Raw genomic sequence first — 26,100 nt, 5'->3', positions numbered from 1 at the left:
TGACAAATCTCATAATTGTATAATCAATATTTTCAAACTCTTAAATTCTTTTCCTAGAAAACAGAGCCCCCAAGAATCCAGGAGTCACCTCTGGGACTCACTCATTGGGTGTTGAGCAAATCTCATCATTTTTGGTGCTTGTTTGTCCCCTATAGCCACAGTGAGGGTACTGACTGCCAGGGCAGATTTGCTTTTCATCAACCAATCTCAAAGGGTACCATACCAATGAGGTAATATTAGGAAGCTGGATTTTGCAGGGTAATTCAATTAGGCGAGAAGGGGAACCTTTGAGGTTCATTTCCCTTAGCTCCAGTGGATGCCGAATCAAGTCTAACAAGTTGATAGACTTGTTGGACCTTGAAACAATATGTGCCTTTGAAATACCTATATATAAATATGTACAGGGACATAACTAGCCCATCTGTGTCTCAGTTTGCTCATCTCTGAAATAAGGATAACGACAGCTATTTACCCATCTTTATAGAAGGCTGATAATATTTAAAGCAATTGGTGTGATGACTAATTAGCTAATATTTGAAATTTTAAAGCACCACATAACTGCTAAGTACTATTACTAAATTAAGTCAACTGTCAGTAAAGGCAGACAGCCTGATCTTTGCTGCTTGTTGACACAAGACTAATTATAAATAATGAGTTCCATAAAGTCTAAAATATGTCATACATGGAGAAATTAATGAAAATTAGGATGAATAAAATGGTACATCATCATCATTACCATTCAATATTATTTATTGGATTGCAGAATTTTAATCAGTAATGTCTACAGTAATTTCCCTTTCTATAGGCACTATATAGCACACCTGCCTTTTTGATTGGAAATAAGGTCTGAGTTAGCTCTGTGTCATTAGACTATCCCTTGATACTATTAACTTCCGCATCCGGAGCCCTGTTCATTAGTTCATGAAGTTCCAGTTAGATTTACTGCTCTTCCTACTCACACTGGAAGGTTATTAGAGAATTTTTAATAGCCTTGCAAGTGCAAACCTAATCCATTAATGACCACCCTGTTTCCATTTGGCTTTTCCCATATTGCACCACAAGCTCACAGTTATTCTGTAGTCAATTATCACATCCAAGTCTTTCTCTACCACTTTCTTTCCCACCTTGTGCTGCTTGTCTTCTAGGGACCAACAACTTCCATTAACAGGCAGAAGCCCTCAGCTATTAAACATTTAGTCTTTTTTCATCATTCCTGCCCTCACACTCCCAATATGGGAAGAATTGGACATCACCTCTACCTTGATAAAGCCTCCTTGTCTTGTGTCAGCAGAGAATTTCATTAGTCAGTTCCAACCTTCAACACCCAAGGCATTAAGGAAAATGTTAAGTAAGATCAGTCACAGGCTGGTCTGTTAGGATTTCCACTAATAATCTTCCACCAAACTGGCAGAACCCGTGCCATCTCTCTGGTCCCTGCCCACCTTCCTACCACCTTCCTCGGTTTAAGACAGAAGGTGTAGTCTACCTTTGCTAACGTAGCGTTTCACTCCTGCCAAAGCAGTTTTGCAGATGAAATCCAAACATGTAAAGTTAGCCTACTTTACACAGACATTCTTTTTTGTGATCAGGGAAAAAAGCTAGTTTTTCAGATTTCAGAATCATATAAAACAAGTACAGTACTCTACACACAGTTTCAGAAATGTAGAGGTAAGTATAGGTTCTTCATACACATTCAGCCAAATCGTTATCCACAGGGTTTTCAAAAATTGTGAGGAATTATTCCTTTTCAACTGACTAAACAATTACTGGTATTTATTATCTCTATTTTGACAGAACTAGTTTAACACATTCTTAAAAAAATACACAGCTTATTCTTTTTGATCATCACAAGTGTCATCAGCCTACCACAAATATTGTAATAAGTAACTGCACCACAAAGAAACATGATCCTCGAAATGCTGAATCAACGTGTTTGCTAAGGAGGTGTGTATCAAGTCAAGTCATCTCAACATATAACTGATCCCCCAGTGGGAAGCAAATAAACAAACAAGAAAACAGAATATCTCACCTTTGAAATGCCAGTTAATATAGCTCCATATTCTTCTCTAGCATATACTCCCTGTGAGGCAGCTGATGGAGTCACAGAGCTGCTCTACCAAATGGCCTGTTCTACAGCTCTCAGCAAGGATGTTTGCTGGTCACACAGTGATCAGGGACCCTGCAACTCTCCTCATCAAGACAGGAACAACCAGGCACTTCCTCCTCTCCTTTTCCTTCTTGTTTTCAAGGCCACACATAACCCCTTTCTCTCCCTCTGGGAAGCTGGATTATTTTGTGATGGCAACTGGTCATTCAGCCCCAGATCCCCCATGACATCAACAGCACACAGACTCCTGACTCCTGTGTCTCAGATGAATGCAGGTAAAACTGCTCTGTTGGGGTGAATTCTCTCCCTTGTAATAAAAATCTCCTCCCTTAAGAGAAAGAATGTCCCCCTCTACATATTTTGCCTGAAGGAAAAAATCAGCAACCTATTTTTCTAAGTCTTATCCTTTCCTTCCCAGAAAAACGTTAAATCAGCCAAATGGCTCTTGCTGCCCCTCCACTGATAAGAAGGGAAGTAACAACTAGAGGATAAAATACAGAAAGAAAATCATGACTGGCAAAAAAGAAGTGATAGCACTGACCTCTTGGCTCAAGGGCAGTGTGGAAAGGAAGGCAGCTCAGAGTGGGAGGGAAGTGGCAGAGGAAAAAATCGTATGCGTATATGTGGACACACATGCAGATACAGATTTACCAAAGCCTAGTGAGGAGGCGTCAGCCTCCCTATCAGCACCAGGTTGTGTAGCATGTCTTCCTGCACTTTGTGGTAGAGCCACACAGCAGCAGAGCTCAGCAGCCTCCCACCCGACTCAGGAAAGGGCATCACCAGTCCTGAACAAATCCACTGGCATCTACAGCTTCACATAGGAAGGGGCCAGTAATATTGGAGAACATTGTATTACACGTGCTATTTTCAGTGAACATGAAACACTACTTATAAACTTACATAAGGAACACGCTCTGATCTTGCATTAGTACCATGTCTGTAGTTTCTAGAGACATGCACGCAGACCGATTTTAAAGCTATAAGCCTGTTTTCTCTGCAGATAGGAAAAACAATTAGAAAAACTTTGTATTCTTTGCACCTACAAGGGTAGATCCCCTTACACCAGATACTGCTCTTTCAGTAGATCTTTGTGGGTGGAGATTTCGTATCAGCATGTCTGCCAATTCCTGCCAGAGTTTCATCCAAACCACAACATATAGAGTCAACATTAATTAGCATTAATTATTATTTATAAGAAGCAATATTATCTGCATTGCTATCATTCATACTTATTTTTATGCCTTGCATAGAGCTCATATGCATGGTACCTCACTGCCCAAGCAGACAGAACAAGGTCCCGTGGAATCTGCAGACTAACACACAATATTCCCCTCCTTAAACCATTTTGAACGGGTCATTGTAAAAGCTAGGAGATCCCCTTTTCTGTGCTCCCATGAACTTGCCTTCTACTTTCCGTTTATAGCAAGGTCAAGATATTTCTTCTCTTTTTTTTTTTTCCCCTCACAGCCAGGAAAGAATAAAAAAAATCCCCATTCTTATAGATCATAAAGTAATTTTCTAACCAGAAAAAACAGAAAAGAACCAACACAAGAACAGCATTCCCCCACACTATTTGTAACCATCTAAACACAGTGTTTCCAACACAAACTCTCAAGTGAGCCTTTTGCACTTGACTAGAATGAATTGGTTTCGTACAAACAGAGAAAACATGCTCAATGTATTTATGTTGTATTTATTCCTCTATCTATTTTGTTGGCACAAGCAGAAACTTTCTTCACCACCACCACTTCAGTCACTTCATTCTGTTCAAATCTTGTCTCCAAAACCAGAATTGTTTTGTATGAGATGGAGTTTTATGTTAAGCAATGGGGCTGATTTTATTTAGTTCCCATAAAACTGAGAAAATTTGCAAATATTACAAAATTCTATTTAAAACAGTTAATTAGTCCAGATTGCTATTATTAGTACTATTGAAGTTATTAGTATTGTTGATAATAACTGCTCATAAATAATCATTTGCATACATTAAATTTAGCTGGAAGAACTTGAGAGCATTAGCAAATCCTATAATGAGCATGGTCCATATTCTCCTTTTAATGAATTCTGCCTCACTTCCAGTTTAAATAATATTTTTTACCACTTTGTTTCTTGCTTATTTTGTTACTTGGTGCAATACACAATATCGCAGGCACCAAGCTCAGTGCAGTGAATCCAATTTAGAAAGCCACTTTTGCATAGGCCAAGGTTAATGAAAACACTTCAATATGTTAAAGTGAATTCCCTTAGTCAATCCAGGCTAGTTGGAGAAACTGTTAATAATCAGCTAGATCTGCTGAGCCAAAATTATGAATGAGATGGAAACACCGAATACATTTTATGTTCTCATTGCTTGAATCCTATTTGAGATTGTTGCAATCGCAAATTATGCATAGCTCTGAAATACTACATACTTTGACCAGTATGAATTGCAACATTTTGCTGAGGAGTGACAACATGTTGTGTCACACTGAATACACCTTTCAGTGAGAAGTGTGAACTAAATAGAGTAGGAAAACTTTGGATTACCATTTGCTGCTGAAAGCCAACCTCCATCTGAAAACATTTGTGAACAGTTTGATTTCTATCAATACAAACATTTTATTTGCTTTGCTAAGAAATCAGACTAGACTTATTTAAATTTGCAGATACATAAGAAATGCAACTTTAAAACTAGATATTGTTGGCATATTTACAATTTTCCATATTATTCACATATGCACTAGATTAATTTATTCCATAAGTTATCTAATCAGAGAAGAGAAACCATACCATTTTTCTTACACAAATAGCAAGTATGAGCATTACAGGCATTATGAAGGGGTTCTCTTAGTTGTTGTTGTGGTTTTGGCCAAAATAAGTATGACTAATTTGTGTAATATGACACCAGAGAACACTGTTCACAGCTCACGGGCAATCAATACACACAAAAATATTTGCAGAAATAAATCATTACGACTTCTTTCACTCAGTTTTCTAACTCTGAAATGTCATACTCATTCTTTATGTGAAAAGATAGGGAGCATGTTTCCAGGATAATAAAAGCATTCTGAATTAAAAAAAAAAGTTTGATCTTTATTGTATCTATAACCAGTAATTACCATGCCATTATATTTATAACAACAGTCAAGCACTTCACAGGCATAAACAGACACACCTCTTTCGGCAGCAGGGTTGCAATCAGTTATGCTTTGAGCTATCTTCATCCAAAATGCACAGACAGTTAAATACGAAGAATGTATAAATTATTGTCCAGATCTTTTGCTGGTTCATCACACAACACTTCACTGAAGTTAATAATTCCATACCATCTGCTAACACATCCTATTATTCACAGCTTAATTAAATTGTACATGGAAAGTTAACAGAAAGAGGTAACCAACCAATGCAACACAAACAACACAAAACTCAGTGGGGCAAGCTTAAGCTGGCTCTGTTAAGCAACATTTCACTAACAGTGGAAAGAACACTTTTGGAAAGCGCTCAGTGTCAATAAAGACATCCTTTCCAGTATTGATTAAGCAAGGCAACTATCAGGACTCACAAAACCACATAATAACTCACCTTTTCCTGGAGCAAGCACTAATGTTCTAGGATTTCACAGAAAGATGTTACAAAACAGCCTAATGTGAAATGTCCTTCTGCTCAAGTCATATCAGAAGGATGATAAGTGAGCTGTAGCCAGGTAAAGGAAGAGAGTAACTACAATGCTCGAGATAGAACACAGTGTGAAGCTTTTAACAGTAAATAAATTTTGGAGAGGCAATCCCTCTCACCTTACACAATGTTTTGGTCTAGCTCACTATGTTAAATCCTATCTTAACTTCAGGATGAAGTTTGATTAATGATGAAAGTAGCTTTTCTTTACACAATCAATTATCTTACATAACTAATCTCTTCATAAATAATCAAAGTGTCTCAAACACTAAAAACTGGGGCAATTGCATTTTAGGTGCTTCCTAAGAGAAGACAGAGTTGAATTCACCTTACTTTTAGAGCTCTGTAACACATTCCAGGTGATCACTTAGGAAGACTTAGGCTTCCTTTCGGCTAACAGAAATGAACACTACAAGGTGAAAACCACTTCACGTACTACGGGCACCTGTTCTGGGATGAGATTATAACAATTCCCTGGTGTGACAACATGTGCAGGCATTTAAAATTTCAGGCAGCAGCTCTCAGAACTCACTATCTGCAAAGCAGAATCTACATACTTGGTAATTTTTAAAGACACAAGTTTTCAGTTCAAACTCCTTATCATTTCATACATTTTATTTTCTTCTTGCTTTTGAAATTCTCAACCTTCTCCACTATTCAAAATAAAACCACTCTCCTTAGTGCTACACCTTTCCAATCCTTCAATGCCCCAGCCAATAGTTACCTAGTGACAAATTGAAATAGTATTTATAAAAAAAATATTATTTAGGCTGCATCAAAGCTTACCTCTGAAAGGGAAGACTCACAACACACTGAGAAAGACAGATTCCCTGCAATATTCTTGGGCAAAACTCTTCAGCACTAACGGGACAGAAATCCAGCCAACAGATCCCCAGAAGTACACTGCTGAAGAGAACAGTGTTGCTCTTTCCTGTAAAGAACACATGACAGCAATAATACCTTATTAAAGCTTCCAGATGCGAAATGAACACAAATATTCATGTAAGTTACATTTTGCATTTGTAAATTAAAAAGAGCCAGGACATGGACTCAGACATGTGATTGTCCACACTGTTTAACTACCAACAAGCTTCCCAACATGGGCTTTCCCCTGTACCTAGTACTTTCTCATGCAACACAGATGCCTGTATTCAGAATATAACATGGACAAAGGACAGTTGCCTCTAGACAGTACAGGTGAGGCCACTTCTTTCTAAGTAAGAGAATTTGGCCATGTGGACACAAGCCCTCAGGGGTAAGGACTGGGTGCTGGCCTGTTTTTACTAGGGCTAAAGTAGCCATAAAGACCGGATGGGACGTTGTGGGCATCTTTAAGTGTAAGGTCAAGATTGTATCTGGAACACATCACACTGTGATGTTTCAAATACTAATGAATACATTCATGCACAAGAGTAATTTTCTCAAATTAATTAGGATTACTCCTATGTATAAAAGAATGCCAGCGTAGGTGTGTGCAGAAGAGGTTTTGGAATGTCAGTCATCATATACACATCAGTTAAAGTACACTCATAAATGTTTTTGTTTGAAAGATTGTATTAACCTTAATATAAAAGACATGTTTTCTGGGTCTGATGACTCAGGAAGAACTTGCAAGTCTATACCTTAACTCATTCATCTTATATAAATAAACTTTCCCCTTGTGAAAGGGAGTCCCATGGCATTAGTAAATAGGGATCTTTCTCAACCATAATCAGATTCTGTAAGAAATAATTTAGAAACATTTAGATTAATTATTTGTTGCGAATTATTCATTTAACTCTGTCTCTTCAATCAAGAAGTGTGGCTCTATTTCTTTCAGCAACACGAGCTAGTATAATAGAACACAGTTTCCACATTTAATGCTCACATCCAACACCATTTAATTAAAGTCTCAACTGGGAATAGTCATGAGTCTGGCCAAAGTTTTGAAGGTTTGAATGCAGGCCCACTGGAGTAAAAGCCCCATCTATTCAGTTTGCCTCTGCATCTGACTACACCTATCTTCCTCAAGGGGCCAATCTCTAATGACAGTACATTTAAAGGCTAAAGTAGGGGTAAGAGCGTAATGGGTGTCACATCCTGCCTTCAAAATAAAATCTGTCCAAATCGCCAAGATTTACTTCTAGAGAGATTACTATTTTTTAAAGTAGAACTAAGGGAAGCCATTTTTCCCACAACACTTTGATAACTCTTAAAAAAGCATTAATACATGTTGAGCTTTGCTAAGTTTCTCAGCATTGATTCCATGACAGCTAGAGAAATTAAAAATGGACTGTCTTTCAAAGCCTTATGGCATAAAAAAATCAAGTTATGAATAAGGACTCTCGTAAGCGATGAGTAAATATCACTATTGTCTGATCCATCAATGTCAAGTGCCAGAGCTTACAATTCTCAGAAATGGATACTGAAGTCTGCAAATCTTTGAATCCCTTTGTGCATAGTCATGCTCTGTTTCTGTTTCATAGTCTCCTATTCTTCACAGTTGCTAGAGATTTTCATTAGGAAAAAAAAAATTATAAAAGGAAATATTTTGTACAGAAATTGCAAGTAGAAAGAGATATCAAACTGATGCACCCAGCCCCTTTCAGGAATTACACACAGATGTACAACCTTCAGTTTTGCATTTTTTTATAATTTTTATTCCATTTAAAACAAAACAAAAAACCACCACAAAAAAAACTCCACTCCTCAACCACCCCTAGCCATGAAAGACAGGAAAAGTATACTCAAAGAGAGAAAATGCAGATGAAAGACAATTGCTTCCAAAAGAACCTGTGAAATGAAAATCCAGAGAACTCCCTAGCCTGAGGAAAGCTGTAGAGGTGAGCAGTCCAAAAAATTCCACCAGTAGAAGCAGTCAAATTGGAGATCATTGGGCATCCTGAAAATATTCTACAGTCTAAAAGGAACTGCTCTGTAACGTGTTCTCAGTTGGAGCTATTTACTTCAACTTTTTCCATATCTCCATCTCTTTATCTCAGCTTTGCTCCAGTCCCGTTTTCCTCTGCTACCTTTGCCCTGCTTGATTCTCTTCCCCATAGGCTTCAATTTAATTATTTTTTAACAGTAAAAAGGTTATGAAATGTCATTACCACCACGAAAAGATGTCAAAAGATGTTTTTAAAAAGGAAAATGATCCATTAAAAACAAACCCAAACAAGCAGCTGTGTGTCACAGCAGCAATTACAATCCCAGAGAAGTCAAGATACTGTTTGTGTTAGACTCCCTATGTACACGCATACTTACTCCCTCCTCACAGTCCTGACTGACTTAGAGGTAAGTAGCAATTGCATTAAAGCAGACTTGGAGATGTTTAGTAAGACCTGGTCATAAGCAAACAAATCAGGACTAGTGACAGGTTTACAGGGCAGAAGATATTGGGTGTGACACACCAGAAAATCACTTACAGACATTAAACTAGCGCAAGTCTGTGGATTATGTTTTACTTACCAGTCTTGGGCTAACACCTAGGACTTTTCTTTCCTTGCAAAGGTATGATGTCAGGCACATGGCAGTTCTTGAGATTCTGTATAAGCCAGCATTGCCAGAGGCTCTGTGCAGGTGTGGTTAACAGTTATTTAATGATTCCTCACAATTGCATGTATCTGTCTGAACATAAATACAGTCTGATCATAATCTTTCTTTTCACACCGTGAATTTGCCCTAGTGTTTCCACCCTTGCAGGTTCTCAAATGCCCAACATCTGTTATTACAGACATGAGATTCACTGCATCATTTCAAACCATTCACGAGAACTTTGCTGTCCTGTTGGCTTGGTAAGGTGAAGAGACCAAAGGCAGTATATTTAATACAAATGCTCCAGCTCTTCACTTAAATTCTTTAAGTTTGGCTCCCTCATGACTCACAGGACTATCCTCCCTTCCCCATGTTTACACAATGATGACAAGTACTGTTAAGTTTCTAAAAGCAAAATTACCAAAAAAACCACCAAAACACCAGCAATTCCTGGGAAAAGCTCTCTGTATTTCTCCTTTTCCAGCAGTTGCAAGAGCCTTTATTCAGCATAATACTAGTTGTGTTCAATTAGTTAAAATAATTTTGAGTGATAGTTCAACTGTTTCTTTTCCAAAAGGTAATAGTTTTCCTAATTAGTCACTTGCTTTGATAAGGCACTGACTTTTACTCTAATCTAAATTAACAAGACTTTATCTACCTGCATCATTTAAACACACCCTACTTGCAAATCTGGTATGACTAAAAACCATGACAAGTGTTTGGTTTCATTTTACATTTGCCTCAAAGTGCCCCACTTGGAGGTTAATTATTAATCTACTCAAGCATATGTAAAGGTTCAGGGAAACAACAGGGTTAGTGGTAGAACAGTAGTGGAGGAATTTGGAAACCCATGTCCTATTCCCATCTTAGATCATTTAAGTTTGGCCAAGACATTCGGAACCCGCGAACCTTTACTTACAGAACCAAAATAGCAACACTCTGCACAAAGCACTTTGACATCTTTAGGGAAGAAATTTCATGGGTGTGAGGCAACAGGATGTTTATTCACACCTTCAAGAGACTGAAACTCGGCTAATCCCTTAAGAACTCACCTAGGAGCTGGAAATCAAATACACAATGCATGCAACTCAACAAACTAATGATTTTGTTAGATCTGCAGCAACTGAAGAACCAGCTCCCCCAGCTTTTACTGCATTTCTTTGCCATCCAAACAGTGGTGAAAACATATCCAATTTCTGGAACACAGTTTGGAGAATATAAATCCCCATCCCTCACCAGTTGAGGTACCGTAATGGATGTACCCTGTAACTATGCTACATTTTCCAGGAGTAAGCAAGCAGCAGCATGGACCAGATTTTCAAAGACATCAGTAGTGCTCTGGAGCTGTCCAGGGGGTAGCAGGGAAGGAAGATGGAACACAGAAAATAGGGGACAGAAGACACACAAGAGAGATATAATTTGAAGGCAATACTGCAAAATCCTGCCTGCCACTGGAAGGTCTGGCTGTCAGCACCTTGCTCCCAAATAGCTCCATTACAATGCAGTTGACTTGGTCTTGGAAAAAAAAAAAAAATCAAGATTTTAACACCATTATTTATTTATGGATTTGGCTAGTGCTTATATAAATCATGGGATTTCACCCATAAATAGCTTTTTGAAAACAAAGAAACAACAAAAGAAATCCAATCCAAAAGTAAGAACGGTAAATACTTATTGCTGTGCAACTGGAATATTATTGGCAATGTGATTAATTTGTTGATCCACAGTGCTAAAAATAGTTTTAGTTGAATTGAAACATATCCTTCGTATCTCCAGTCACTGTTTACCTATGTAAAATATATGTGGTTTTGAGCTGGCTTAGGTGTACTCCAGGAAGGGCTAGCAAAGTTCAACGACTCTCCACCACATATTCAAAGCCCTTCATTTCTTGGTTAATTCTGCTGTACTTCTCTTACAAAGTTGTTCACTCTACTCCATCGATGCATGGACTTGAAGGCAATAAGAGGCTATTGTAACAGTTCAGCTGGTGTTTCCTCATATCATGGGCCAGTGATAGCAAGCCTCTGGCATCAATACCAAGTTTGGCGCCAGCAGATATTTGGTCTGGCACCAACAATAACAAGCTATGATGGTTTCTTTTTAAGTTTGTTTGGCACCAGTACCAAAAAATATTCACTATTCCTGGCAGAGAGCCACAGAATTCAACAAATGGCTTCTGCATCATAACTTCACAACAAACATAACACAGCGTAACTTCTAATTGCGGTGGAGTCTGTCTCTTCACGAGCAATTCTGTCCTGACAATTACATCCAGACTTATCAATATATGTGCTGCCTTTCCAATACCAGTTCTTTCTTGCTGTAAGAAAAATCTCTTTGAAGAGATCCACAAGCCTGTAAGTCCAACACCATTTGGATTTTCTCTCTCCTGGTGCAGTTACATGAAAGCAGGTAATCAGCTATGAGAAGAGCCTATGGGGAAAGTTACTGAATTGTCATCACAAAATATGTTGTAAATACTATGTTAATTTAACCTCACCCTGCACTCTTTTACATCATGTACTTTCTCAGACTGCAAACCAGCAATGTATTCCAGAGAGGTTCATCTTATGCTGGTGTGGAACTCCATTCATAGTACTAGTAAAAAGAGAGAATTAGCTATAAATCATCTGAGTCTCAGGACAGAACAATCTCCATCTTGACAGCTCCTTGCCAAATGGTAAAATGCTTTCTGCTGAGGCCTTGTGATGGATACCTCAGTGGACATAGTGCAGGACAAGGGCTCCAAAGAGCTCAGTTCTACAGACGGAGTGGCAACCAACTTACCAAATTATTTTCAACAGGACTCCCCTTCACTCCTCATTGCCTGTAAGATGGGAGAGCTCTGAGATCTCTGTGTGAAAATGATGGTGCAGGAACCTGGAACTACTTCTCTAGCACTAAGCATTAGTAACAAGAGCAATATTGTCGCTGTCTTCACAGGAGAAAATCTTCCCCTGCCCATTCTGTCACAATCCAGGACTCTGGTTAAAAAAAAATTTGCTTAGATGCACTTTTTTATGGAACATGAAGTGTGCATAGAGAGGAAGTGATACTAAGCTCTCAGCATGGGAAAATTTTATTCTGAGCAACGGCTCCCAAGAAAATAAAGACTGCATGAAACAAAGTTGAAATGGAACTCCCCATTGTAAATTCAGCTCTTAGTACCTGCCAAAGACATGAGAAAATCTCTACCCACAGGGAATGGCTGTCCTTGCGAAAAAGTGCCAATCTTTCTCAACGAGGGAATTCACACAGACATACATTCTGCTTCAGTGATCAAACTTTTCCTTGCAAGGTCTAAAGGAATTTCCGCTAACCTCCCTTCTTACAGCTCAGTCTCCAGCTGGATTTCCTTCAACTATAAAAATATACATAGTGCAATTAGCCAACCTTCACAGACTCTGTAGTTCATTTATGCATGCTAGGCACATCTCCTGCTCTGAGGAGCCCATCCAAAGTGAACTCTTTGAACTGGTCTATTGTTGCTCATGTAGAGTATTGCATTGTCCAATTTCATCATTCCTGGCAAGGCAGTGCCCTCCTGCAGCTTTGCCACAGGAGGAGGAGAAGAGATGATGAAGCACTTTGTCCAGCTGGTGTGCTAGACATCTCAGATGCACAAATACACTTGCCTACCACAAACTATAGGACTTTCCCAGTCACCAGCGCGACCTTTATTTACCAGTTGTGCCCATAGGATCTTACTTGGAAGATCTCTCTAATCTAGTCAGTGATCTGGAGAGACAGAAGGCAGAAAAGATGGTAAGAAAGGACCGTGTGAAAAGAATTAAAAGAAACAATTTTTAAAATATTTAAAAGCAAGACCATATTATGACACACCTTTGCATGATGTTTGCTGAACCGAAAAACCCATGTCTCCATGGTTTAAAATACCACAGAGACAACATAAGTGGGTCAACCAAAAATATATCCACAACCACCAGAGAGTGTAGCATTTTGCTACATTTAGTAACAAACATTTTTATAATTTGTAGTTTGAGCAAACTGCAAAGGACTACACTACCTTATCTCCAAATATCCATTGGAACACTCTTACTATTTCTGAAATAAGTTAGTCAAATACTATAGAAAATGGGACGCAAAGCTGAGCACGTGATTTTCAAGCAACCATTCGCATTTCTTCATTTGTCTTTGACTCGGTACTGTTTTGGGTAGGAAGAGAGGGGGTCATACATCAAAAAGTCCTGCTCTGCTGATCTAAAGAGGAAGAGACATTTCATTTTAGAACAAAGAACGAGATTTTTTTTTTTACATTGCTTCACTGGAGGTTTTTGGAGGTTTTTTTGGGGTGATGGGGGTGGGGTGTTTGGCTTTGCTATAATACAGCACATCAAAGTGCTTTTGATGTGAAGTTTACTTAACAGAATCAGTTTTTCCGATGATTGTGTTAATCTTTATAAACCTGAAGGCGATACTGTGCCTTTTAAAAAACTATAGCAGGAAAAGGCTTGAGGTTACATATACTCTCAGTGGTGAGAGACAGGAGTAGTTGGACTATTTCACCACTTCTTACAACTTTACTCGTTTTTTCACGGGCAGCAACAGCAATGAGCTTGACATTGCTCTCACTCGGGCCAAGAAGGCTCTACTTAAACCATGCATGGCCCTTTCACAACCACCTTTGTATGTTTTCTCAGCTAAGAGCCACCACAGATTTCAAGGTTCAGTTTACACCATGCACTGGCTCAGAGATACCAAAGAGGCCTTGAGCCGCAACAAGAAGCACTGCTGATCTTAGAAAGGTTCCCTCCTCCTCGCCATTAATAGCTATCTTAGTATTATTTTGAGTACAAGCTTCTGTCCCCTCTTAAATGTTGCAAAACCAGCTTTGCCATCCACTCCTAGTCTTGAAGTACAGCTGTGAAAAAGCTTCTGTTATGTCTGACGTGTTTACCTACAGCATTTGAATGACTTTTTAAGTTCTTTGAATAAAGATAAGAGACAATGTGTACATTTTCCACACAAATAGTGGAACGGTAATAAAATAAACATCAAAGGCAAGCTAGCAAATCATCACTACTTCAGTGCTATTTACAACAAAAGCAGGAAGAGGAAAGAAACCTACCCTTGCCATTGGCATCATCTTAGAAAATATGAGTTTTGGAAGGAATGATACCTTTTTCCCATACCCTTAAACACAAACATTGGCACCTACAGCTAAGGCAACACTTTACTGAAAGATTTTGGTTTACATTACATGGAGACAACAACAACAACAAGGAACCAAGAAAGGTCTCCCTCCTCTTATTTTTGTCTTTCAAATCACTGAATTGCCTGTTTTTCTGAACTAGTAGAGCTTTAGTGAGAACAGCAAGACATCAAATGTACTATTATTAATAAAGTTGTCAAAAGTGCAACCAGAGGGACAGAAGAACCTGTCACTGTCCAAAATTTACGATGTAAGACTTATGCAGACTGAAAAAATGGCAACACTTTGAAACAAAATGCAGGTGTGTGTGGAAACGTATATTCTACTCAAGAGAGATCGAGATAGAAAGTAGCACTGTTTGTTTCTCCTCTTAGTCTTTTAAATCTGCCTTTTTTTCATCTTCATCTCCAACACTTCATGAGAGCCAGACCACAACAGCATTGTCCTAACCAGAGTGACTCTGTATTATGTATTTAGGCTAAAATAAGGTTGGATTTGGAAAGACTGCTTTTGGAAAATATGGAGCAATCCAACTCTTACTCCGGGACACAAAATTCAAAGTGTACATACGAGAAATAAAACATAAGCACCACAGTAGATTTCTGCTGATGTTTTTATTACTGTTTTGCAGATGCTAGCGCTACTGCCCTATGAAGTCAAACGGCATTTTGCAATTGACTTTGAACAGTGAACAGAACAGGGAGTTTTCAGAGAAGCTACTGCCATATAGCTCTCTTTATTGAGTTGTTCTCCCTAGCGTAATGTTGAAGGCAAGACCCTGACAACTTAAACCTAAAAACAAACCCAAAACCAATTACTAATTTTTCTAGAAACAAAAGTGTCTGGGTCAAATTACAGAATACTTTTTCTCTCAGGTTTTACGGAAAATTTATAGATCCAGCAGAGTTTTAAAAAAAAGTTAAAGTTACTATTTTTAAAAAAAGAAAACCAACCAACAAAAAACCAAAAAAAACCACACACACAAAAATAAAGATTTTACTGGAGAGTGACAGTTGTAAGAGAGAGGTTACAAACACATCATCCAGAAGAGATCAAGCAACACTACTATATGCAGAATAACACACCTAAAACTAAGGTTAAGGTTTTGACTAAATCCCTTGTAGCAAAATCCCAAAGCATTGCCTACCTGTTCCCATTCTACCTCTGCACCAGGTGAGCTTATGACAGAAAGAAAGAGGGACCAGGACTGAAACTATTTTGTCAAACTACATAAATCATTAGGAATTCACAATTGCGAAGCCATGTATTATTTTCCAACAGGTTGTTGTACTGTCATATTACAACTTGTTGCTTTATACGGCGCTATTAAAATAAATCACTGCACGTAACAGGTTCAGCTCTGCCACCTATAAGTCATTTTGCATTTTACACCTGGGAGGCGGGCCGGCTCTGCGAAGTCGCGCGGAACTGCGGCTTCGTTCGAAATACCCGGGAAGGGGAGGGACCTGGCAGGAGAAAATACAAACAAGTTGCGTAAAATAACTTTCCAACAAGACCACGCTGTCATCTTGTCTAATTACGGCTCTGATACGGCTTATTAGGGCATACCCACCTTTGCTACCTTGCTTCTCCACCCACCACCCTTTCAGATCTTTGTCCTGGCTCCGCCTCTCGCCGGCGTTATAATGGGCTGGTCTGAAAGTGGTGGAGAGACGCAGAACCACAGGGGAATGGAGAGATAATGACAATAACCCTAATAACCCTAATAACCCGGCTGCTGCCCGCGTCGCAGCGAGGAGCCAGCCCGGCGTCCCGGCACTGACGGGAGTCGAAGCCGGAGAGAGCGGAGTAACGCCGACGGCCCGAGAGAGCTTCTCCCCCCGCCCGGGGAGCACCGAACGGTAACAGCGGCAGCGCCCCCGAGAAGAACCGGGCTCGGGCGGACGCGGAAAAGAGCCGGCTCCAGCAGCCGCCCGCCCGTCCTCTCGCACCGGCTCCAGTGGGACCACCTCGCCCCTCTCCTTCAGCCCCATGGAGCAGCGAGAGTAAAGAGCGAGAAGGACAAAAAGGGGGGCGAAAAGAGAGCGAGCGCCCCAGTAGAGGAGAAGGAGGTGGAAGCCAGAGGAGTCGGGCGGCAGGGCACCACCGCCCGTCCTCGGGCGCCCACCGGTCGGGAAGGGTCAGCCCCCTGCCAGCGACCCCGGGCCGGCTGGCTGAGGCGAGCGCGGAGCCCCCTGCCCTGCCGTGCCCTGCCCGCCTTGCCAGCCGCCGCGGAGCTGTCCAAGCCGGCGCGGGGTCAGAAAGGCCCTGGGTCGCCTCGCCGCCTCCCGTGAGGCCGCGCCGAGGGGCGGGGGTCGCGCCCGCCCAGCGGAGCCGCGGGGTGCGGGGGGGGGGGCCGCCGGCGCCGCCGCCATGAAGCTGGAGGTGTTCTCGCAGCACTATGAGGACAAGCTGAGCGCCGGCAGCGACCAGGAAGGCAGCGGCTCGCTCTCCCCGGCTCCGGCTGACAGCGAGCTGGGCTCGGACGGCGACTGCGCGGCCAACAGCCCGGGCGGCGGGGCCGGGCGACCGGGGCACCTCCCGCCGCCGCCCCGGACCCCGCAGCCGCCGCCACCGCCGGCCGAGAGCGCCAAGGGGAAACCCTACACGCGGCGGCCGAAGCCGCCTTACTCCTACATCGCGCTGATTGCTATGGCCATACGCGACTCGGCCGGCGGCCGCCTGACCCTGGCCGAGATAAACGACTACCTGATGAGCCGCTTCCCCTTCTTCCGCGGCGCCTACACCGGCTGGCGCAACTCGGTGCGCCACAACCTCTCCCTCAATGACTGCTTCGTCAAGGTGCTGCGCGACCCGGCGCGGCCCTGGGGCAAGGACAACTACTGGATGCTCAACCCCAGCAGCGAGTACACCTTCGCCGACGGCGTCTTCCGCCGCCGCCGCAAGCGCCTCAGCCGCGCCGCCCCGCCGCCGCAGACCGCCCGCTCCGCCGCCGCCGCCCCGCCGCAAGCGCCGCAGGAGGCGGCCAGAGCGAGAGCCGCGTCCCCCGGCGGTTCCCCGCGGTGCTGCTGCGCCTCCTCGCCCTGCAACTGCGCACCGGGTGCCAAGGAGGCAGCGGCGGGGGGCGGCGGGGCGAGGGCGCCGGGCGGCAGCGCCAAGTTCTCCAGCTCCTTCGCCATCGAGAGCTTACTCCAGCGCCCGGCAGGACCCCGCGCCGCCCCGCAGCCACCGCCGACATCGCACGCCCGCCTCCTCTGGCCGGCACCGCCCGCGCCTCCGCACCTGCTGCCCGGCCACTACCCGCTGCTTCCCTACCCGCCTGCCGCGCAGCCCCCGCCCGCCACCGCCCTCTACGGCGGCGGCCTCCTGCAGCTCTGCGCCTACGGGCTGGGGGAGCCGTCGCCGCTGGTGCTGGGGGGCGGGCGGCAGGCGCTGTCCCCGGGGGAGCCGCCGCCGGCAGAGCGACCGCGGGTGCCGCTCTTCCCCGCCGCCCTCGCCAAGGGCGGGCGGGGGCCGCCGCCCGGCTCCCCGCTGTACGGGCCCCTCCGGCTGGCCGGGCCGCTGCCGCCGGCGGCGGGGGGCTCGGCCTCGTTCCAGCCGTACGCCGTGGAGACCCCCTTGGCTTAATGGAGCCCCCCTCCTCCCCTGCGAGGGACCTGCCCGGGGAGGCGTGGAGGGGGGAAGGAGGAGGCTCTGGATCCCGCACTTTAACTCCAGAGGCGACCAAAGCCTCCAAGCAAAAGCCTCGGTGACTGTGCCTTAGTGAAAAGACAGTGGGTTTAACTTAAACCAAAAAAAAAAAAAAGAAAAAAAAAAGAAAAAAATCAAACAACTGTCGGTTTGGACATAGCCATGAGCCTCAAGTGCTTCTTACTGTTCGTTGAGACTACTTGACTTCAGCCAGTCCCTCGCCACCTCCTTTCTATCCCCCCCGTCTTGTTCCCACATCTCCTGCTACCGAAGCCTTGGGCAGCACAACGGGGAGTGCCCCGCGGAGGCGTGCGGTGGCGGTCGCAGGGAATGCGCTGTGCGCTTGGGGGGGGGTGGAGGAACGGGGCCGGGGGAGCCTGCCGGGAAGAGCAGGGAGAAGGGAAGGGAGGGGGCTGGGGGCTGCTGTGGAGCCGTAAGTCTGTACTGCAAAGCAATGCATCACTGTGCCAAAAGTAAATCTTTTCTCCTGTCCAGCAACTAGCATTTCGTGGGAAGGCAGGACATTAAATTATTTATAAAAGTAGTGTTTTTAACAAAAAGAGAGTGCAGCTTTTTTAATTATTGGGGGGTGGGGGGGGCGAGACAGGGGAAAGGGCTTAAGGAAATGTCAGGCGTCGTCTCCTGTACTGGCTGGCGTTCTACGGTTATGGCCAAGACCCCTGCTACTGGAAAGAGAAAAGTAATTTTTTTCGTATTTTATTTCTGTGTTTGTATATAATATATGTGCGTATGCATTTTATTGACACTCGGCCACCATGTTTTTTCCATTTTTTTTCCTTTCTCCTTTCCCCCGAATAAAAGCTGCCCACTAAATAAAGAAGGTAGTAAGGAGAAGAGTGTGATGTCTGTGCTGGCGTGGAGGGAGGGAAGCCTGTCGTGAGACAACCTTGGCCGAGAAACTTGGCTCTGGCTGCGGGGGCAGCCGGGCTGCCCGCCCTTTCATCCCCATCCCTGCCAGCAGGTAGAGATGCCTCGTACCGACCCGCCTTATTTCGGTCACGGGAGATGAGAGAGGTTCTCCTCTTGAGCTGCCTCCAGGTTTGGAAGTCCTGTGCAATTCCTCGAGTCAGATCAGATTTTCGCGCCGGAGCTCAGCCCTCCAGAAAGGCTGGCGATTTGCAGGCAGGCAGATTTGTACGGCGGGCTGCCCGACTTGGGGGCAGCCTGCGGAAATCCTGATCATCTGCCTGCCTTTTTTTTTCCCCTCCTTTTTTTTTTTTTTTTTTTTTTTTTTTCCCTATGAAGGACGACATGTAATCCTGTTGTCATCTTTCGGTCCAAAGAAAACTCGCTTCAGGAAGGTCATTGGCACTACCAGGCTCCGGCTGCTTCTAGTGGAGGCACCTGAAGCGGATGAAACCTCAGCGGAGTGAAGACTAGGGGGTATTCGCTGGCAATAAGCAGTTTGCACGCGTTGCCTTCTCCCGACAGGCGTTATGTTACGGCTGATTCGTATTGTCAGAAGTGATCAGGAAAGCCTCAGAAAGGCTAAATCTGAAAAAGGAAAGTGAGGGTTCTAACTGCCCGTGGTACTGAATTACAAATTAGTGGCGTCCCCGCACTCGAAGAGTTTATTCAAGTGCCGAAATGATAATTCAGGGCTCGTTTGGTTGGTTGGTTGAATTAAACCTCTAAAAGATATGAAAATCGGCAGGCTTTTTCCCCTTCAAGTCTTCTGTAAGCACAGATCACTTAAAACGATGACAAGCAGAATTTTGGGCGGTGGTTGTTCTTTTTTTTGATTACACTAGTTTCGGACCCTGGACTTTCTCTCCCTCCTCTTCTTCCCTTAGCACCGAGGTTCAGCCGCTGAATGGCTTCTACCCTATTCGCAAAAATTATTCAGAATAGCGAAGGTGTGTTGTGAAAGAAAAGCTTCAAACAGAACAATCTGAGGCCGAAAAACTGACTTGTTTCAATACAGCTCAAGCAGATTTCACGGTGTGTTTAGCTCAGACCATAACATTCAGCAGAACATTGCGAGAGATTAGTGACTAATGTGTGTAGTAATCCAACCCTTGAAGGAATTGGTTTTTATGTACACACACGCATGCACACATACACATACACTATTTCGACATCATTCTGCCTTCAAGGTTCTGTGCAAATATCAATCTAGCCTTCTATAATCTACTCTTTCTTCTGGCTTGTATTTTACCATCTTTTTTTTTATATCGGAGTCCACATGACCTGTCGGTATACAACTGCTAATATCTTTTGGTTTTGTCGATCTGTAAAGGTCATATTTCAGGGTATGCTAAAAGCACCTTGGCGGAAAGTGGAATTTGTTATTACAGCCACAAGTGTGTATTTTAATCGGATGTATTTAAGTGTGAGTAGGGCTGAATTTGTGTGTAAATGTTTGCTTCATAGGATGACATTGGACTTTTTAATTTTAGAAAAGTCCATTTTTCATTGAAAAATAAGAGCGTTTAAAAAAAAATAAAAAGAAAAGCCCACAGAGTTCGAGATGTGCCTTGTTAATAAGTATTCTATATTTATCTTCTATGAAACTCGATTTTTTGATATATCGAGAAACGCACATCAAGAGGTATATCAGGTGTATCTGTGTCCTCGTAGTCCTTTCTTAGTACTTGTTTGGATTTCCCCAGAAGGTCAACATGAGGACTTGAGGGGTCCCCGAGGCGGGGCGATGGGAGGACGGGCAGGTACCTCCCGCTGTCGGGAGCCCGCTCGGCGGCGGTGCTGGGGGGGGCTTTCTCTTGCTGAAAGGTAGGGTCTTCTCCGCCTCCTCCTGTTTGAGCATCGTCCTCCAAAGAGGAGGCAAGGGACGAATTTCCTCCTTTGAGTGAAATCGCCCCATTCGCGATACAGCTCTGACCATGCCCGCGCTTCCACATGCAAGCGAACGTACGGGAAGGAAGAATCCGTCGGTGTCTCTGCTGTCACTCCGCCCCACGCGCACGGCAGAGGCAGCCGCACGCAGCTCCCGAGCGGGCAGAGCGGCGGGAGGGACTGGTCTGCAGCCGCCGCCTGGCACCCGGAGTGGAGCCGGCGGAGGGGGATGGCCGGCCCTGGTGTACAGCCATAAATCCGAGCTGTCAGCTGTGACAGACGGTTGGTGAAACACAGCACCTGTCCAAACACTTTCCAGCAGTAGGTAATCAGAGAACTGACACTTTACATTTTTGTGTAGAACAAGCACATTAACCATTTCGCAAATCTTCCCAAAACAGCGATGTTTGTATGTTTGGGTGCTTTGTCTTTCTTAATGTCTAATAAATCAGGGTGACAGAAGAGAGACAAAGCCTTTCTCTTTGTGATATTTGACACAGCAGCAGCAAGCCAATACTTTGGCATGCTGCACTTTCAGCCCCACTACTGTCTGCATCTGTTTGTTGAATGGGTGCAGTTTGTAGTACTTGAGAGATTTTTACACGCTGCATAGGCAAAAATTAGGTCAGAGTCACAGAAAGCCTGGCTGGAACAGGGAACAAAATAGTCTCTTCAGCAGCATGTGAGAGGACCTGAAAACATCCCATGCTGGCTGCTCCATCCCCTCTGCACTTTCTTTGTGCACTTGGTGGAAACCCCAGCCTGAGCAGGATTGCACATGAATTCAGAGTCAGATTGGACCCTAGTTTTAAGTGCCTTCTTGAAAAGAGATTTGGCTTTCCAAATAAATATATTTTGTTCCTGAGACTTTTCTTCCCCCATGACTGTTTCATTTCTTTCAGGCTTGGAATGTTTTAACTTGCTTTAAAGAGAAAAATTATTCATACCTGACAATCGAAAGATTTTCATCAAATACTTTGGGCAGCTTCTCCCTCTCCTGCCCCCCCCCCGACATACACACATACACACCCCATGGCAGATAGTGATAAAAATGGTTACCCTGAATAACATTAGTCCTAACCACTCTCCTAAATCTTTTCAAATTTTAATATACTGAGCAAAAGAAGAGCATAAACTTCTCCTTTGTGGATTAAGACCAAATTAATACAAAAGAGATGTCTGTGCACTTCAGGAATTAATAGCTGCCAAGCATGAACTCACAGAAGAAATAAGCTTGCAAAAGTGATCGGTAGATAACTGCTTGCCTATATTACATAGAGTCCATGCAGCAGGATGATGCAGTAATACTGTGCCTACTCTCCTCTGTAGTTGAGTAAGTGTTTTACGCTTGTATCTCAGTGGAGCTAGGTCAGCAGGGCAGCATTTTGATTGTATTATTTCCCCATCACATTAATTAACCTGATTTTTCACCAAACAGATCTGATGAAGTCTGAAACTTGCTTTCAGCTTACCCTCCCAATGACCCATAAGATGGCATACGTACCCCATCAGTATCCCTAACTGTTACTCAGGAAGAAATCCACTGAAATCTGTCATTTTATTCAAGAGCCACCTCAGCACCTGTAGCTAGCAGTGCTAGCTACAGGACTCAGTTCAACACAGATCTTCAGTGAAAGCTTCTAAGCAAAAAAGTGCAGCCCTTGGTATCACACTAGATGCTGAGAGGACTGAAAGCGGTTGGATGGAATTTTGTCTTGGGACCTTGTCAGCTTTTTCTACCCCAAAATCTGATGATTCTTAAAGGCAGGATGTATCAGATACAGAAGACCCTTAGCAAAAAGAAATTTCACCCCAGAAAAAGGTACATACAAAGGACTCAGATTCATAGGCCCTTCGACCTTTCACACTATGCCTTAAGTAGCCCAAAGTGAAATTTCCTACACAAGAGCAAGGAGGACAACCACAGCCCTGCATACAAGGGTAGTGCCTCTGAACCCAAGTCCAGATTTTGCACACCTCTTGATTGAGCTGGGGGAGATGTTTCATTTAATAACAGGGAAGAGAGTCAGTCCCTTTGTTGTCCCAGGCTTTTTGCCTTTTAAGTCTGAAGAAGACATAAAAACAAAGTTGAAATCCACCTCCAGCCAAATTCAAGGCATTAAGTTGTGATTTTGGCAAGGGTGCTTGTATCCTATTGCAACTTTCCTGAGCAGTGCACTAGCTCTTTAATGATGGGGTGAATATGGTTCCATCTTTCATTTACATCCTGGAGAGGAAGTATTTCCTCCTGGATAAATTCTCCTGTCCTCATTGACACTCTCCAAAGTTTCAAAACCAGCTCCAGGGAGGACATCTATGAAGCCCAAATACCCCATAATAAAATCAGAGAAATAGCTACAGAGCACCAAGTCCTTCCTAAACATTCAAACTTGTATTACTGCATCATTGTTTACATTATATATTGTCAGTTTCAGAAAGCCAGTAATTTGCGTAGTTTCCAGCCCTGCATAGTAGCCAAATATTGCTATTGCCTTCAGAAAGTTATACCTCCGTAGATCTGGATGGACTAGGCCTTTGTCCTCTTTTCCAGAGCCAAAGGGGGAGAGTATGAGGAAGAATTGAGAGAACACACTGTTATTATATTTGTCCTCTTGCACCATGGTATTGTTTTCTTTGTTATGACCTAATTCAAAATTTCAGAACTCTTTCAAGCAGCATGGCCTACTAATAGCCTCCTTTGCTATGGGGAAAAGCAGTGCTTTTGTGGGTTCTTTCCTCTCCTTAATAGCAGAGAATATTCAAGATGGAGCAATACAACTCTACTCTTCAATACAATGTCTTGAACAGCGTATGTGGGATCAAGGGCCACAAGGTAGAAAAACATGTGAGAGGGAAAAAATAAGAAAAATAGGCCGACACCTAATTTTCCAAATTCCACTGTAGTTGCTTCCTGATCATAACTATTCATGGAGTACATGTTTATAAGCAGTATGTATGTGTTCATAAATGTTTTAATAAGTATAATTTAGCTGGTTTAGGGTCCAATGGATTTATTTTAGCTGTTTGAATTGTTGTTGTTATTTTAAGTAATAATTTGGTACTGGAGTATAACTCCAATAATATCTGACAGCTAGTAACCCTTCACATAAATAGTGTATTTCATGTTTATTCTTACTATTACTAAAGTATTTTTAGTTCACTATAGAGAAACAATGTTAATGAGTACCATACCAGAGTCAAACTGGGTTTAACTACTGGCGTTGCATGGCTCCATGAGGTACCCAGGTTACCTCACTGGACAGAAGGTTCTTAAGTAAGACTGTGTCTAGAAAATTAATATTTTTTTTTTTAGATCTCTTAAGTTACCTGTCTAAGAGATCTTAAAATTTCAGCAGAAGCCTGGGACTTAAATTTCCTAACCTGGTATTTTTATCGGTAGCTGTTACAAAAAGGCAGATAAACTTCAATATTCCAAGCAGAAGTTGTCAATCTTACTTGAGGGTTTTGAAAAAACAATTTTCTGTAAAACCTCAGAGATTACCTATGGCCTTTCAAACCAGACATATGACACCAAACTGTTTATTTCAATTCCTTCCATAGCATTTACTGTTGAAAACCTTACTACTACTTACTTCTCTAGCATCTTACTACAGAAATAGTTTCACAAAGTTTCTAGTAAAGATCTGCAAAATGCGGACATGAAAGTCTTCTAAAATTGCCCAATTTACTTTCCCTTCAGTGCAGTTTCTTCCAGTTTATTTTTAATAACTTATGAAGAAGGCACTATCTAGTAGTTTTCTTTAAAAAAATCTCAAGCAATGAAGAAGAAATCCCACAAAGATATGGTTTTCTTTGTGAGAAGACTAAAGTTGCATAGCCAGGTAATAGATTTTTAGCATTATTCCTGAAACAAGTGTCAGGCAACTGCTGTTGCTCTGGGTACTTCACACAGTTGTCTTCAGTACAGTGGTATGTGCTCATTACTCATCCTTGTACAACACCGCAGTAATTCCCCTTGCTTTGGCATGTACAAGCCTCAATTAGTTGCTTGTTATCATCACATTCCCCATTAATCATTTAGCAGAACTGTACAGAAGTACAGCAGCAACTTTCTCAATTTATTCCTCGTCAGCCAGTCCAGGAAGCCCCCTAGTCATTTCTGTGTTTCCCTGAACTTCTCTGGAGCACCTCTTTCTGACTAATCATAAGAACACGGTGAAGGCATAGCTTTCTGTGTCACAATAGCTGGAGGCATGTCAGGTTCTTCCCATGCCCCCCATCTCCAGAAGAAGCAGGTTAAGGAAGGACAAAGAAGTTATAAATTATATTCCAAGCGGCCAGGCTAACACGTGACAACAGAGTACAGATTGCAGTTACTCAACTTTCTCAATAATAACCACCAAAAAAACCCCTTCAGTACAACATTTCAACAGTCTTGCTCAGTTAGAGAAACAGCCTTCCCCTTTCACCTCCCTCTGCTCCCTGATCTTACTCGCCGTTATCCAAGCCTATCCTTGAGGAAGCAGAAGCAATATCGCCCTTGAATCTAGCCCACAAAACAGTGAGCAGAAAAAGAGAGAACCTGCCATAGACTCTTCTGATGCATTAGCATCATTTGCTAAGATGACTTTGTCCCATGTCTCTTAGAGAGAGCATCTCTCCTTCCAGACCGTGAATTGGGAAGATAAGGCATATAAACTGTATTTTACCTGATTAGATCTCCTAAACCAAAGCCCACCCATCCTGTAGCAAAGTCACTGCTGAGACCGTGACCAAAGCAAAATTAAAGTATGCCACTGATCGTGATAGTTCCCAAGGAAATGTGAGTTACTGACTCTGCTCCAGCTAGGAAGGTAAAACGATAGTCAGAGCTCCGCAGAAACAGTCAGATTAGAATTTTTCTATTCCACAGGAACTCGGCATTGCTTCTCATTTCTTTACTCTATACAAATGAGATTGGTTTTATACTTTGCTGGGGATAAGTTTCCCCCACCCTGTACTGTTCCTCGTAGCTGCAAGGGAGAATTTCCTCTGTGCATTAGTGTTTCTATCACCACAGATGGGAGGTTCAAATCTGAACAGGCTCAGCATATCCTATCATCTTGTTATCATAATTTCTTCCTCTCCACTAGAAACAACCAGAGCAGGAACTGTAAGACTACCCAAACTATGTAAAACCCGAACTTTAAATAATGTTTGTACCAGTAAAATTTTGTTC

At 42.9% G+C, this 26,100-nt stretch overlaps 1 protein-coding gene and 1 long non-coding RNA gene across 3 annotated transcripts in view; one reads left to right on the top strand and one right to left on the bottom strand.

The window, feature by feature from the left end:
* LOC113967243 overlaps nt 1-15,424 on the bottom strand; it is a 113,285-nt gene extending 97,861 nt beyond the window's left edge. For both annotated transcript variants that reach the window (XR_003534122.1, XR_003534124.1), the window contains exons 1-2: nt 9,215-15,424; nt 6,551-6,695 (exon numbers count right to left, since the gene is read on the bottom strand). This is a non-coding gene — a long non-coding RNA (uncharacterized LOC113967243). The remainder of the gene's footprint in view (nt 1-6,550; nt 6,696-9,214) is intronic.
* A 609-nt stretch (nt 15,425-16,033) lies between these two features.
* On the top strand, nt 16,034-18,213 carry FOXQ1 (forkhead box Q1). The gene has a single exon (XM_027682675.1). It carries the CDS (start codon nt 16,827-16,829, stop codon nt 18,039-18,041), a length of 1,215 nt encoding a protein of 404 aa, XP_027538476.1. The 5' UTR covers nt 16,034-16,826; the 3' UTR covers nt 18,042-18,213.
* Nucleotides 18,214-26,100: the final 7,887 nt, after the last annotated feature.

Source organism: Neopelma chrysocephalum, unplaced genomic scaffold (genome assembly GCF_003984885.1).
Source record: "Neopelma chrysocephalum unplaced genomic scaffold, ASM398488v2 Primary Assembly neopelma1_22b, whole genome shotgun sequence".
Lineage (NCBI taxonomy): Eukaryota > Metazoa > Chordata > Aves > Passeriformes > Pipridae > Neopelma > Neopelma chrysocephalum.
The sequence above is the reverse complement of the archived record's forward strand: the minus strand, read 5'-3'. Positions and strand labels throughout refer to the sequence as shown.

What these genes read in the sequence shown, in the direction of transcription:
- FOXQ1 (XM_027682675.1), top strand. Translation starts at nt 16,827, where the DNA reads ATGAAGCTGGAGGTGTTCTCGCAGCACTATGAGGACAAGCTGAGCGCC.